The sequence below is a fragment of the Rissa tridactyla genome, chromosome 7 (assembly GCF_028500815.1).
Source record: "Rissa tridactyla isolate bRisTri1 chromosome 7, bRisTri1.patW.cur.20221130, whole genome shotgun sequence".
Classification (NCBI taxonomy): Eukaryota; Metazoa; Chordata; class Aves; order Charadriiformes; family Laridae; genus Rissa; species Rissa tridactyla.
This window is the reverse complement of record NC_071472.1, coordinates 26289367-26303162: the sequence shown is the minus strand read 5'-3', so window position 1 is coordinate 26303162 and position 13796 is coordinate 26289367. Positions and strand designations below refer to the sequence as shown.

At 40.9% G+C, this 13796-nt stretch overlaps 1 protein-coding gene across 6 annotated transcripts in view; it reads left to right on the top strand.

The window, feature by feature from the left end:
- The first annotated feature begins 3098 nt into the window (after nt 1-3098).
- The window catches only part of GPR155 (G protein-coupled receptor 155), a 29854-nt gene continuing 19156 nt past the window's right edge, over nt 3099-13796 (top strand). For 2 of the 6 annotated variants that reach the window (XM_054209479.1, XM_054209482.1), the window contains exons 1-2: nt 3099-3272; nt 9372-9877. In XM_054209479.1, the coding sequence (XP_054065454.1) occupies nt 9418-9877 (460 nt within the window). In that variant the 5' untranslated portion in view covers nt 3099-3272; nt 9372-9417. The remainder of the gene's footprint in view (nt 3273-9371; nt 9878-13796) is intronic. The other 4 variants (XM_054209480.1, XM_054209477.1, XM_054209481.1 and 1 more) reach the window with 3 other exon arrangements.

Here is a 13796-nt window from a genome sequence, read left to right as displayed (position 1 = left end):
GGGGCTATTCTGAACTTTACTGAATTCAGTGCGATCTAATTTGAACCTTTTTTTCTTTACTTGTTGCTTTAGAGAGATGAATTTCACCACGCACAACGTTTACTGCTGTTGCTTCCAAGAGCAATCCATTTCAACACACCTGAACATACACAAATGTTGCTGAAGCTTTCATTTCACTTTCTGCAAGCTGACTGCATTAGCTTCATGTATTTTCTTTTGGCAGATACAATATTTTGAAGACTGTAATTGCCCCGAGAGCTCTGTGACACACCAGTAAGCCATGCCCATGTCGCAGCCACAGAACAAAGTGGAAGTGAGTGAGTATGGTGCAGTAAACACAGACTTTGCAAAACCAGCCTGAACTATTGTCTTACAAAAGATACTATAACAAAAATACCAATTAAGTTCTCGTAACGAAGGCAGATAATGAGGGCTACTACTGCGAAATTGTAGATGAGCAGATAGATAGCTTTCTTGAGGAGGAAGACGTTTTACAAAAGTGTTCCAAGGTAATTGAAGTGGATGTAATCATCCAGTGCATCCCTCGTCATTTCTGTGTTAACAAGCTTCAGGCTTACAGGTAACAGCATCCGGGTAGGCATTCTCCTGGCCTCTGGGTTAGATTGCTCTCAGGGACACGGATGCCAGACTTTTCATGGTGTTTAAGCCTCCAAAGTTTGGGAAATTGCTTCATGGGACTGTTAAGCGCTTTCCCTTTGATACCCCCCCTCCAGAGAAGAAATCCAGTGGCCTATTGCCTGTCTACAGATTAATTCTCCTTAGGTTTTTCTTGTTGCTTAATTGCCTCATCAAACGTAACTACATTGTAAGCTACAGTTTATTTTCCAGTAACCATGTGAGTCAGTGTAAGTGATCAGACGCATCTAGATACAGATAAGCAGTTCATCTTCTTCCTGAACATCCTACGCGCAACTGCCAGAGAACAGACATTAGAAAACAACAAACTTTCCGAATCCTGAACTACATTTTTAGGTAACCGAAGTTAGACATGCATTTTCAGATGGAATCGGCTGAGAAAATTTAATAGGGGGTAAGCACATGTCCCTGCCTTGTGCATTATATCATCCATTTACCCGGTAAGCAGTATGAGAGCAGTACTTCTTCCAGTACCAGAGTTACAAAGGCCATGGTGGCTGTAGGCATAATTCCAGTTTTCATGTAAAATTTGGCTCGTTGTCAATAACCAAGGTGCGTTGAGTAAGTATTTTTCCTGTAATTGAATACAAGGCAATTACCTAAGAAGTGCTAGTCTCTCCACCCATTGTTGTAATGATTGTGTTAGTAAGATATTTAGATTTTTCCGTGCTGTTGAAAACTAGGTGCGCAGCTGTCTGGAAATCCCACTGCGATTTTACCTGTAGATTTCTGGACAGTTTGCATCCTGATGCATTTGCCAACATTCTTGCTGTCTGCTCATCCTCTGTATTCTTATTTCTGTCTATTCTTGGAAAAGTCACTTCTTAGTAATATCCTACTGAGAGGTTATTTAGAGAGATGTTGGTGCTACATTTGCAATCGATAGTGCTGCTTTGAAGCTCACCTGACACTTCCTATTGTAAGGCAGTGTTGTCTTTCAGTTATCACCATACCCTAACAATTTGGCTACAGCCTCCATGCTAGCTTTCTGAGTCTTTCTAGAAAAAAAGCACCGTTACTTTTAGTATTTTCAGAAACCAACTGGAGAAACGTACTTGCTTACAGTAAATTCTTGAGGGCTTTTCTTCAGGATACTCCAGCGTTTCAGGCTTTGCACCAAGCACTTGCAGTTTATAAGTAGCCTTCACATCAAGTACAGAGATGCGTTTGTGATCCTCTGGAAATCAGCCCAAATTGGCTCAGTTGTATGTCTTTGAAAAATACATTTGAATGTGATCACTGCTAGATCTTAAAAGCTAAAATTGTCTGAGGCCTGTTCTCATTGAGAGGGTTAAGCCTCTTGCAGCTCCCGTGTGGGACCAGCCTATATACATGTAATTGCTGTAGGTAAATGAGTGTGATGAAAGCCCTCTCCTTCTTTTTTCGCTGGAAGTTGCCAGTGTGGAGGAGGAAACTACCGAGCACACAGACCCTGGATGGCATCACATCTGCCAGGGAAGCTCACTTACTCCAGTTAGTTAGGACACCTATTGCCATACATCTGCCACACTTAACAACTCAGACGAGCTGGTCTGGGTCAAATAAACTATGAAGAAAACATGCAACAGGCAAGATGTCACACTTGCTCTCTCTGCGGCAGCAATACCTGGCTTAGTTCCTAGAAAATGGAGCAGCTCGAACCGCTGTCTCCTCAACTGCATCAAAAATGGGAAGCCATGGGAGAGCTGGATCCTCTTTTTCAGCACAAAAATCTTTGGCAATCACCAGCTTTTAGTTTTTACCGGGGAAATCACTGACTGTCTGACCAGCCTCGGGGAACTGATGCTGTGGAAAACATGGCGTTTTGTTTCTAAGCGCTCTTAACTGCAAAAAAAGTTGAAATGGGTGCAGACAGGTCAGCAAACAGGGCTGCCCTCGCAGCAGGAGGAAAGGCCGGGGGCCAGCCCCACTATCGGCCCACGCCGAGCCGAGGGGGGCAGCCCTGGCTCGGGCAGATAAATGTCGGTGGCAGATAAATAAAAACCCGACCCCTGCTGAAGTCGAGGGCTGTGTTTTATCTCACATCTGCGAGCGGTGCCTCAACCCCGCGGGGAGGCAGCGCCTCGCCGCCAGACCGGGGCCTGGTCTGAGGGCAGGTGGCGGCACGGAGCTCGGTCTGCCCCGGGGGGAGAAGCCGGAGGCGGCAGGGGCTTGTTCGGCTCCCCAAAGGAAGACGGCTCCCCGCAGCGAGAGAAGCCCTCGGGGTAAAGGCGGCGGCGAGGACAGGCCGCAGGCGAGCCGCCCGCTTCACCCGGTGGCTGAGGGGCCCGGCCGCCGCCATCTTGCGGCTGATCCCTCCCACCCGCCGCGCAGCCCTGCGCCCCCGCGGACCCTGCACGGCGCTGCTGGGCCCCGGGCGAGCGGCAGCGGCGGCGGCGGGGGGCGGTGCGCGTCCGCAGGGCTTCCCCCCGGGGCCGGCCCCGCCGGGTGCTCAGGCGGCCGCCAGCGCTGAGCCGCCGCCGGCGGGGCGGGCCGGGGCGGGCCAGGCCGGGCCGGCCCTGCCCCTCCTGGGCCTCGGTACCGGCGGCCTCGGCCTTGGAGAGGTTCTCACCTTGGCAGGGTACAAGTCCTCTATACGTACCCGTGTGCGGAGGCGCCTACCGAAAGCGAAGTAGGTAAGCTGCCCGCTCCTTCCCCCGACTCGTAGCGTTATTTTCTAGTGAGGCAGCTGTCGCACGGGACAGTGCTGTTATTTTTTGTATCATCTCTCGGGTGTTTCTGAGGGAAAATGCTGTGTGCTCGGAGCAGGGGTGACCACGGAAAGGAGAGCCGTGGTGGGCACGGAGAGGCGGGCGAGAGGCGTTTGTGGCTTTCTCGCTGTGATTCACAGGGTGTTTCATCTCTGCTTGGCAAGTGGGGCAAGTGAGGCGCTTCTTAAGGGGTGCTGACAATAAAATATAATCTGTCCTTTGACAATTGTTTTGCTGTTTGCTTCGAAAGTATGTATCTGTCTGTTGACCAGCTCCAAGATGAGCCTAACTGAAAATTAAGGGGAGGTATGTTTTCCATTTGGTTTTGTGGCTTGGTATTTTGTGTTGTTTGCAGCTGTTGCTTCAGTTGGTCTTGTCCGAACACCTGCACTGACAAATTTTGGTGTAGCTGTAAGTGTTGCTGTCGTGAGCCCTGCCAGTGGTGAGCTCGGGGCAGGCCTCGGCTTTGCCGGGCATCCCACACAGGCGGCTTCCCCAATTCTCGGCTCTCCAGGTGCTTTCCTGTGATGACAGAGAAGAAAACAAACTGGAAAAGAACTGTGATCTTGGGAAAACAATGTTTGAGGTCTGATACTTGTTGTGGCACCATCTGTATTTCAAGCTAGGGGCGGCCCACTTCTTGGGTTAATTGCTTTTACGATATTGCATGGCAGGGGGGTTGAAACTAGATGATCTTTGAGGTCCCTTCTAACCTGAACCGTTCTATGATTCTTAGCTCAGTAAAGAGAAGCATAAAAATTGTGGTTAACTTGCAAGAATGGGAACTGCAGTAATCACTTCTTCTCACTTAATTTTATCATTGTAATTCTCGAAAGTTGCTTTCTCTTAGACTTATTATGAAAACTTTTACATGAAAATGCATATGCTACGCTCTTAGCTGAGGGTTGAGATGCTAGAGCTGACACAGATGGTAACTCTCGCTGCCCCGATTCCACTTTCAGCCTCCTGAATAAAATAATGTGTCATCCTTTGGATGTTTCTACATTGTATTAAAGTAGGAAATGAGGTCACGTTGTGGGACATAATTTATGAACAATGTGCATAGCCTTGCCAGTGTCACCAGTATTATTCTAATTGTGGTTATCAGCCGAAAGCTTGAGAGTGAGAGGCCAGAGGGAAGATGCACGTTGAGGTATCTCTTCTATTCTCTCATACCATCTTTGACTTTCATTAAAAAAAGAAGATGAAAGGGATTTTCCTGCTGGAAAAGGAGACAACTTCTCTATTTCGGTACTCAGAGAGGAACCTGACATTGCCTAACCCACAGCTGCTGGAGAATTGAGTTTCTGGTCTGGTGAATTTTAACACTTTACAAATATTGACAGCCTACGAGGGAAGTGGGCAAATATCAGTGCTCCAGTTTGTTTCAAGGGAATTGTAAACTGCGTTTATTCCTTGCTCTCTGTCTATTGTTGGCCTTCATACAAGGTTTCCTCTTGTGCTGGCTGTATAAATGCAAGCTGACAGTCTGGCTGCAAGCAGGTATGCTTGACACAGTCGACAGCAGATAAGGCAGCATTATTCCTAAAAGCTTTGTCTTTATTGGCCTGCAGTTCCCGACAATGCAGTTGTGGCTGAGTTTTCAAGGATTCAAATCTTAGTCCTCAATCCCTGAAAGGATAACCACAAATCATACGTCTTATGCAGTCAAAGCTAAGTGCTTTCCTTTGGGGTTGTGTTATATTTCCTTGTTTTAGTGTCATTTGACTAGTTAATTTGTTATATCTGCTGTAAGAACAGATTAGTTTCTGTGTAGCATAATAAGGTTTTGGTCGTGCATCAGATCAGTATCTTTGATTTCATTAAGAACTGTGAATTGAAGAGATTTTTGCTCGTGTGAGATGCTAGTTTGAGTTAAGCTCCAGGTGTGATGAGGCTCTATGTTAAATCTGCGATTAGTAATTACCTAATCTCACAACAGTTATGTAAATGCATGTATCCTATAGAGCAAAAGGGGCTGAGAGATGTATTCACTGTGTTAAGCAGCATGCTGTGCAAGACCTTGCATTTCTGGAAAATACCCATTGTTCTGCAACAGATAATCTGTGTTAAATGTGAATGTTTTGGGATGTGCGCATCTCTGGAGCTGAAGAGATGATTCACACTCAAAGCCCTCTGAGGGGTGCCAATAGCAGCTTTTACCGTGATGCAGTTTCTCTCTCTGAAACTTGTGTGGTTCACCAAAAATTGCCTCTGACTGACTTTGCGGAGTCCCTTGTAACGAAGTTCAAAGTAAAGATAGCCTGAAAGAAGGCTGCAGGAATATTTGTGGCACTTTACAAAAGATGGTTGTAGGATGTGTGGGTGTGTATCCATGTCAGTTTTGATATAGTGAGGAAGATACAGGATTATCATTTGCTACTGACTGAAACAACTAGAGAGTCGGTCTTCTGCATATTTATTTAAATCCTGAATTATAAAATGGGGACAAGGGCACTTCTATATTTTACAGCAATTTTATGAGGAGAAATAATAATTTTAATAGAGAGGGAAGAGAGGTGTTTAATTTAGGCACAATTTTTGTTTAAAAGTATGGGCTTGTGTAGCTATATTGATACACTCGCCTGTGAAGGCTTAGCCTGTGCAAGCAAAAAGCCTGGGTAGCTCAAACCACTTTTCAGGGGAGAGAGGAAGGACATGTTATAGTGGTAAAAGTCCTTCCCACTATGTAACTGTATATAGACTGTGGCATTTCTGAGTAAGAATATCAGAAAACAAATTTAGTATTGACACGGTGGTAAAAGGTACAGCCTGGGATTGGAAGGGACAGGCGATGAGAAGGAATGGTAGAATTTAGGGATAGATAGAGCCAGGGTACACTTCCGCTACAGATCAAATGTTGTATTTGGTTAAAAAAGTTTCACATTTATCTTATTGCTGAAAAAAAAATATCAACAGAGCAGAGAGTAGTTTGAACATGTTGCGTTGCCAGGAGCCTTACCTTTATACAGTGCTGCAAGCTTGAAGAATTTGAGGTGCGGCTGTGCCAAAAACCCGCTTTTCACCTTGCAGCTGGTGTGAAATGTGGCTGGCTTCTTTCAAGAATTCAGTGCTGCAAATCTGTCCCTGATACTCTTTTGGACATTTTGCAAATCTCAACAACATCCTGAAGTTTTGCTAGTAGAAGAAATGGTTTGTTGTCTGCTTCATTTATTGCAAGTTTTTCCATCGTTCTATAGTAGATAATGCTTTGAGCTCCTAGTTCAAATGCATCTAGGTGAATGTATCATCTATAACATAAGAAAAAATACAACCTTTAAAATAAGCCCTATTTGGAGTGAGAGTCATTTTCCTTGGGAGAAGAGGTAGCCAAGGCTACTGGACAGATTTAGATGATGCAGCTGCTCAGTCCAGATAAATTACAACAGCATTGTAGGATTGCTTACCAAAAGCCTCAGGCATAAATAAAAGTCATGAGTCAAAGAGTTTATGCTACATGTGAATAAGTGCATGCTGGATGCCAGGGTGTGAAATAGAGGGTACAAGATCTCACCTTTGCTCTGACTTGATTTACTTGCTTATTTATCTGGCTGTTATGAGCTCTCTGTTCCCTGAGGATAGGATACAAAGAGGCTGGGAAGTCTTTTAAACTAGTCGTTAATTTGCACAGATCTAGCCATTGTGCTGTACAAAACGCTGGTTTGGGAATTGAGAATCTCAGCTTTACCACTGATCTGTTAAATGGTTTATGGCAAGTCAGCCTGCCTTTGCCTTAGTTTCTACCTCTACAAAATGGGGTGAGTTATTTTGACTTCCTTTCCAGAGTAGTTTAGGATTTAGTCCTGTCAAAATTTTATGTGTAGAGTTAGCTGATGGACTGCATATTTCAGAGCTGTATCACCAAACCCATACCTGTTTCTGGCAAGACCTTGCTATTAACCACTGAATATTGGTGTTTGTCCTCTCGTTTCATCCAATTTGCAGAATTTACATGTCTACTTGCTGTGTTATCGCCAGCCTTCTCAAAGGGGATCGCTGGTAACAAGTGAAGATCAGGAGTCACAGTACATATCTGATGTACATAAATTAAATGCATACTTAAACGTCTGTTACGGGCCTAAAGAATTGTATGTATGCGTAAGCAATAGCGTGATGAATTAGATCATTGGTCACTGTGTCATATATGGATCCCTTGCTAACTGGAAAGTGTATCATTAGCACACGATACCGAAACATTGGGAGAGGTCTCAAAGTTGCACAAAGCAAGGTACAAGCTTGAAGGGTGATAATGTGATTTGATCTCTAAATCTTTCTCGAAGGTAGCGAGGGCCTTGCCAAATGTTTTTTTGTGCCGGTGTGGAGAACCTACAATCCTGGGTCGAATTTATCTTCCTTGTCTGGTATTCATGTTCTTGTAAGGGCTTTTCCTTTGGATTTTCCATGATAGGTTAAGAGGACATAAGCTTAGACTGTAAAATAATATGAAAGCAAGTTTTTTTTGTTTTTTTTTTTTACTGCGTGGAGAATAAGTCTGTAAAAGGATGTACAAAAAAAGAACTGATACTAATAGACTATGAAGATTTCCTTGCAACAGAGTTATAAATGAATATGAGTTCAGTAAATTTGCATTTCCCTTAAATTAGAGGATTTCGTAACCTCTGTTACTCACCTTTAGCAAAATAGATACACAGCACAGAGTAACTGAGGGAGCATCTTTTTGGGAGAATAGGAGGAGAACAGTTTCAGGCTCACTGGACTTGAATTGACAGTAGGATGTTCACAAATGAGATCTTGGAGACAGGCTGAAATTATAGTTTTATCAGAAGAAGATAGGTCTGGATTAGAAAGAGAGATCTATTTATAATTGAATAAGTGCTTATAAAAATACACAGGCAGAAGATCTAGGGAGACAAAAGAGGAACAAGGAGGGAGCGCTATGAGCACCCACAGAAATTTAGAGGGATCCAAATGTTATAGGAACAAGAAGAAGTAGGAGGAGAATTAGGAGGAGCTGTAATTACAAAAGATATGGGTTGGGCAAAATTTCAAGAAGACGCTGATTATTATGATAAAGGTGTATGATGGTGTCACAAAGGATGAAAATGGAACACCACTTCCGAGAGTTTAAGAAGATATTGGCCTCTCAGGGTTTTGGTAAGAGCTGTTTCAGGGGCAGAACGTGGATGAAATAGTCCTCCTTCACCTCCATCTTTAGATCCTCATGACCGTGCGTAAAGCTGAGCACATGGAAGCAGAGATGAACAGCAGTAGTTAAAGGGAGGTCAAGGATGGGATTTTAATATTGGGAGTTTGAAATGTATTTTTATTGTGAAGGAAAAAGAAACAAGTAGCACATGATTTTGAGAGGACCTGAGATAAGATATCCTGGGGCAAAGAAGAGGAGTTAGAAAACTAACAATTTGATAGTTGAAAGCAAAGACTATGTGTAGTTGAGAGTTGACAGTGAGACGAGGAGGTAAGAAAAGTTGCCTTTGTTTAGGTAAAAAAACGAGTATGTAAAGAGTCTTGTGCTTTCCTGTTAGAGAGTTAACTAGGCTTATAATGGTAGCCTAAGAAAACAGGGGATGTACATTGAGAATTTAGCAATTACTGTTTTCTGAAACAATGACTGGAAAGTGGTGAAGAGCTGTAATTTATTCTAAATGATGTTTAGATCCTAGAATAATAACAAAAAAAGTCCTTGTTTTATCTCCTTTCCTTTGTTGTGGTTTGAGGTAAAACAGAACCAATTTTCTGTTGCCTTTTAGAATGCCCAATCTACATCTAGTTTTAATATTTCAATGTTACCCTCAAATTCTTTAGGAATTTTTAGCCTCTATGAATTGTCTTGTTGAATTGTGTGAAGATGATGTGCATACGGAATGATTTTTCAACATTCTTCTTTCTCAGAGTTGTCTCTCTGTAGCTACTTATTATTTGTCTCGTTATTTATTTGTAATGCACTTGTAAGTGTAAACTCTTCTGTCAGCGAGCCGGATACCATAAATACTTACAAACACAGTTTTGGAAGTTAATGAATAAATAATTTTGTTTCTTTTACAGATGAGATCATTTCAAGCTCTTTTTTTGGAAGAGGTGATCAAAGGAAATGGATAACTATCTAGACTTCAATACAAGTAACCTCTCATATTCAGCTAATATGTCTGTTTCTTTGCCTGGAGAAGTTGGACTCAATACCACTGGTGGTACTCCTTCTATGTCAATAAGCAGACTTTTTCCAGCCCTGTTAGAATGCTTTGGAATAATTCTTTGTGGCTACATAGCTGGAAGAGCCAACATTATCACAACAACTCAGGCCAAAGGACTGGGAAATTTTGTGTCCCGTTTTGCACTCCCAGCTCTACTGTTCAAAAACATGGTGGTACTTAACTTTTCTAATGTGAATTGGTCCTTCCTGTACAGTATTTTAGTTGCCAAAGCTGCTGTGTTTTTCTTAGTCTGCGTTTTAACATTGTTGGTAGCCAGTCCTGAGAACAGATTTAGCAAAGCAGGTTTGTTCCCTATTTTTGCTACACAAAGCAATGATTTTGCACTGGGATATCCAATAGGTAAGTAGTTCCTTATGTTTTCTTCTTTAAAACTATTTTTCAGTGTTCCAGATGTGTTTGCTCTTATTTTTCCATAATTTGAAATTGACTTCTGAACTGAAGTTATGAGCTATCTCAGCCATTTCTCAAGTCCCATTTCTTGACCTCGGACCATGCAAGGGAAGAAAACTGTGAGCTGGTATGAATGAGACAGAATTTAATACAATCTATCTACTGTTGTCTATGCGATCTTGTCATGTTAAAGTATATCAGATGGGGGGGGAAAAATTAAAATATAGTTTCAAAATTGGTATAAATTACCTTACACTTACTGCAGGTTAAGAATGCCCTAATGGGAAATTGCCAGAGATTCCTCAAGACCAAAATTTCTTCCTTTGCAAAGTGTGAGCCTGTACCTATGGCCTCTGAAATAGCTGCAGTGGATTTTTTTCTAATTTGACATTACCTCTGTGTTTAGCTCAAAGAAAATATCTAGCCATAAAGTTGGTGCCTACTGGTTGTGGAGTGTGTGTGACACACTTTAAATCTGTTCAGAAGAAACTTTTAATTTTTGTGCTGCTGAATGTAATTTGTGTTGCCAATTGTGTTTTATCCCTTAATCTTTATTCTATTGTGGCCAGCAGACGTGCTTTAGGATATAATCTTGGAAGAAGTCTGTCTTTTAAAAGCAAGATTGCTGCATGATTTGTGGTAACTTGCATTTGTGTATCTCAAATCGGAATTTTATGTGGCTGCAGTGCCGTTCTTGGGATGTGTAACTAACCACTAGTCCAGTGGAGCTAAAAGACAAGCAAACAAAAAACAAAGAGGCATTCAGAGTATAAATTGTATAGTTCTGTACTCTTGTTCTGGTAAGCCTATATTCTGAATTCCAACCAATATCAGCTGTTAAACTTAATTTTATCCCAATCTGCAAGACAATTATTTTTGTTCCTTTTGTTAAGGAAGATATTTTCATTTCCTTTTTATTGGTTGTCTTAATGGTATATTAATATGTTTTAGCCATACGTACTATGATACTTAGGAAGTGATCTGAAGTTGTAGCAGGCTTCTCCCTTCTGCTACTACCTGAATTGTGGTGCTTTTTACCTGCTTTGGGAGGCTCTTTTGTGCCAATGTAACTTTCAGTGCTGCCTCTGCCCAGGCTGAGCCATGTGGCTGGTGTGGGAATGCACACTGCAGGTATCAGGATCTTCAAAATACACCTTGAGTGGAAGGCATTTGGAGAGGATGCCTGGACTGTGTTTTATTTGTTTGCTGCTCCCTGATGGAAAAAGTACTCTCTGCCTCTCAAATTCTCTTGAGATCACCCTTATCATCCAGACAAGGCTAAGAACAAAAAAAAAAAAAAGCAAGCAAGTTTTTTATAGCAAAACAAACAAACAAAAAGATATTTGGTTACCAAATTGAAAATACAGTTACAAAAGAGAAGCTTAAACATGCAATTCCAGATTATATGTAACAAGTAGCTCCATATTTTAGATTACCTGAGGAGCTGGCAGCTTTATTCTCCCTATTCCAGGGCAGCATGCTCAGGAGAATCTTGAGTCTTTCTTCCTCTCTTAAGGTTTGCTGAATGTGTATAAAATATAGATAAATGCAACTGCAAACTCTTTTCTTCCCTAGATGAAAATACCTTGTTTCCCTCAGTTGCATCTCCTGAGATTTATTCCCCTTGAGATAAATCAGAAGTATATAGCAAGACGTAAGGATTACGTCTTTGTTTCTTGGTAATGGATTAAAATGCCAATTAGGGTCTCTCTTTTTTTCTATTTTGAGGTTGTTTGAACATATTTCCATTGTATCCTTCTGGTTAAAACATTCTTTCTACTTTGAATGACTTTCTTGTCAGATTGCATTTTTCTTCAAGTATTTAATAATTTATAAAGTATGATTCATAGTTCTTCTATGTACAGTCTAGCCAAATGCACAACATTTAGTTCATTAGGAGCTTTACTGGAATACTTAACAACCCTTAAGCACCTAAAGAGTTACTGTTGCGTTAATTTCTTAGAGCTGTTTGTTTCCTTTCCTGTCTTTTCCTTTCTCCCATCCCCAAACTTTCACCAGGGTTTGATTCATGCTGTCAGGTGTGCAGACTTTTCACTGGTAGTGGCTTCTCTGAAGCGTTTGCAGGACCAGGCAACAAAGAATGCCTTGCTTATTTCTTTTGATGTATGATGAGGATAAGTAGTGTTTTGAGCAAAACTTGATCTTTTAATGGAAATATATTTTTAAAGGCTGCTTCAGTTGAAATTTATAAAGGAAAAAGATGAGTATTGACAAATCTGTGCATTATAATAACACTACTTTAAAAGGCAGTTTGAACTCTTGAATAGATACATAACGTCCCGAGTTTTCATCCCATGTAATTCTTTAATAACCACTATGCTATTTTTTGCTGTTGACCAAAGATTTGCACATAGGAAAATTAAAATACAGGTTATATTTTCAAAGATCACCACTCTGTTTTAATCTGATCACTGTTATGACAGTTCTACACTACAAACTGATGTTGGTTTGGAGTGAAAAACAACTGGTACAGAGGTTTGCCAGCAGATTCCCCAATATAGATAGAATTACGCTGATAGAAAGCTCTGTCTGTTTGGGTTTTATTACTAGGTGAGATGATACAACTCTGACAGAACAGCCTCACCTACTCTCCAGTACTGTATTGTACGGGTATAGCAGAAGTGTTGCGTGGATGATGGCTCAGTTATCATGACTTTAATGGTGCTAATTGTATTAACCATGAACAACTAGTGTGTGATTCACATGCAATTTTGAGCAGCTGGGATGTGCAAAATCGATTTAAAAAAAAAAAAAAGTATTAAAATATCTTTAATTTGATTTTTTGTTATGATCAGCAAGCAGGCAACCTTGATTTAAATAAAAAGAAAATTTTTAATTGGAGATAGTTGTGGATTATTTTCACTGTCTTAATGATTCCTTAAGAGTGATTTCATATTTTTTTCCCCACTGGCTCAGCAGTCTACATTGGTTCCACTTTATGCTACCCAGGAAAACGCATTGTAACTTCATAAATCGGTTAAATTACTTATAGAGCTTAATATATTGTATTATGTATACAGTTTAACTTTGCCAAAAAATAATGATTTATTATATTTTTCACTCAGACGTTATTTACATGTGACTTATGTTGAGTTGCATTTGATGGAAATGGGCATTCTGCATAAAGCAGCATAAAAGCTAAGGTTTGGGGTTTTGGAAAATTTTGACTTACATAAAAAGTGTCCGGCATGTTTAAAGGGGTTTTATTTATCAGAATATATTCAGTGTTTAAAATTGTCTTGTTAAATGCAGTAACTGATCACAAACTTGGTAGTTCTGTTCAGCAGTTTATTCAGGATTTTAGGACAGGTAGCTCTTGTACTTTAATCATGACTTGTAAGAGGAAAAGACCCTTTAGTACTTTTTCTTATATATTGGAAATCAACTAATTGAGAATGTCAGTTTATTCAGTCTAAAGAGGAGGCTGTTTATAGAAAATACTGATTTAGCACTTAGTAGAGTCTGTCGTTACAGATGCTTAACTAATATGAAGGTAAAAATTTGGATTTTGAAAAACAGTCACAAAGGAAAACATCTGAAAAAAACCAGGTTTAGTTAATGGGAAAGTGGAAATATCTGCAACGGTTGGCTGCTTAGTAATCTTAAACTTTATTTAGTACTGTAAAAGTGCTAAGCTATTCCATCGAAAGGTCCAGTAGGTGTATTTATGCAATAGTGCTTCCTTTTCTTTTTTTTTTAATATTCTTTGTAGTACGAATAGAATCCCACCTGCATGTTAAGATACTTCTGCCTGGGGAAGAATGTCTTTCTCTCTAACGTGGGTAGGAGAAACTAAACTGGAAAGCATCACTTTGCATATTTCTGAAAATTATTGGAAATAACATTA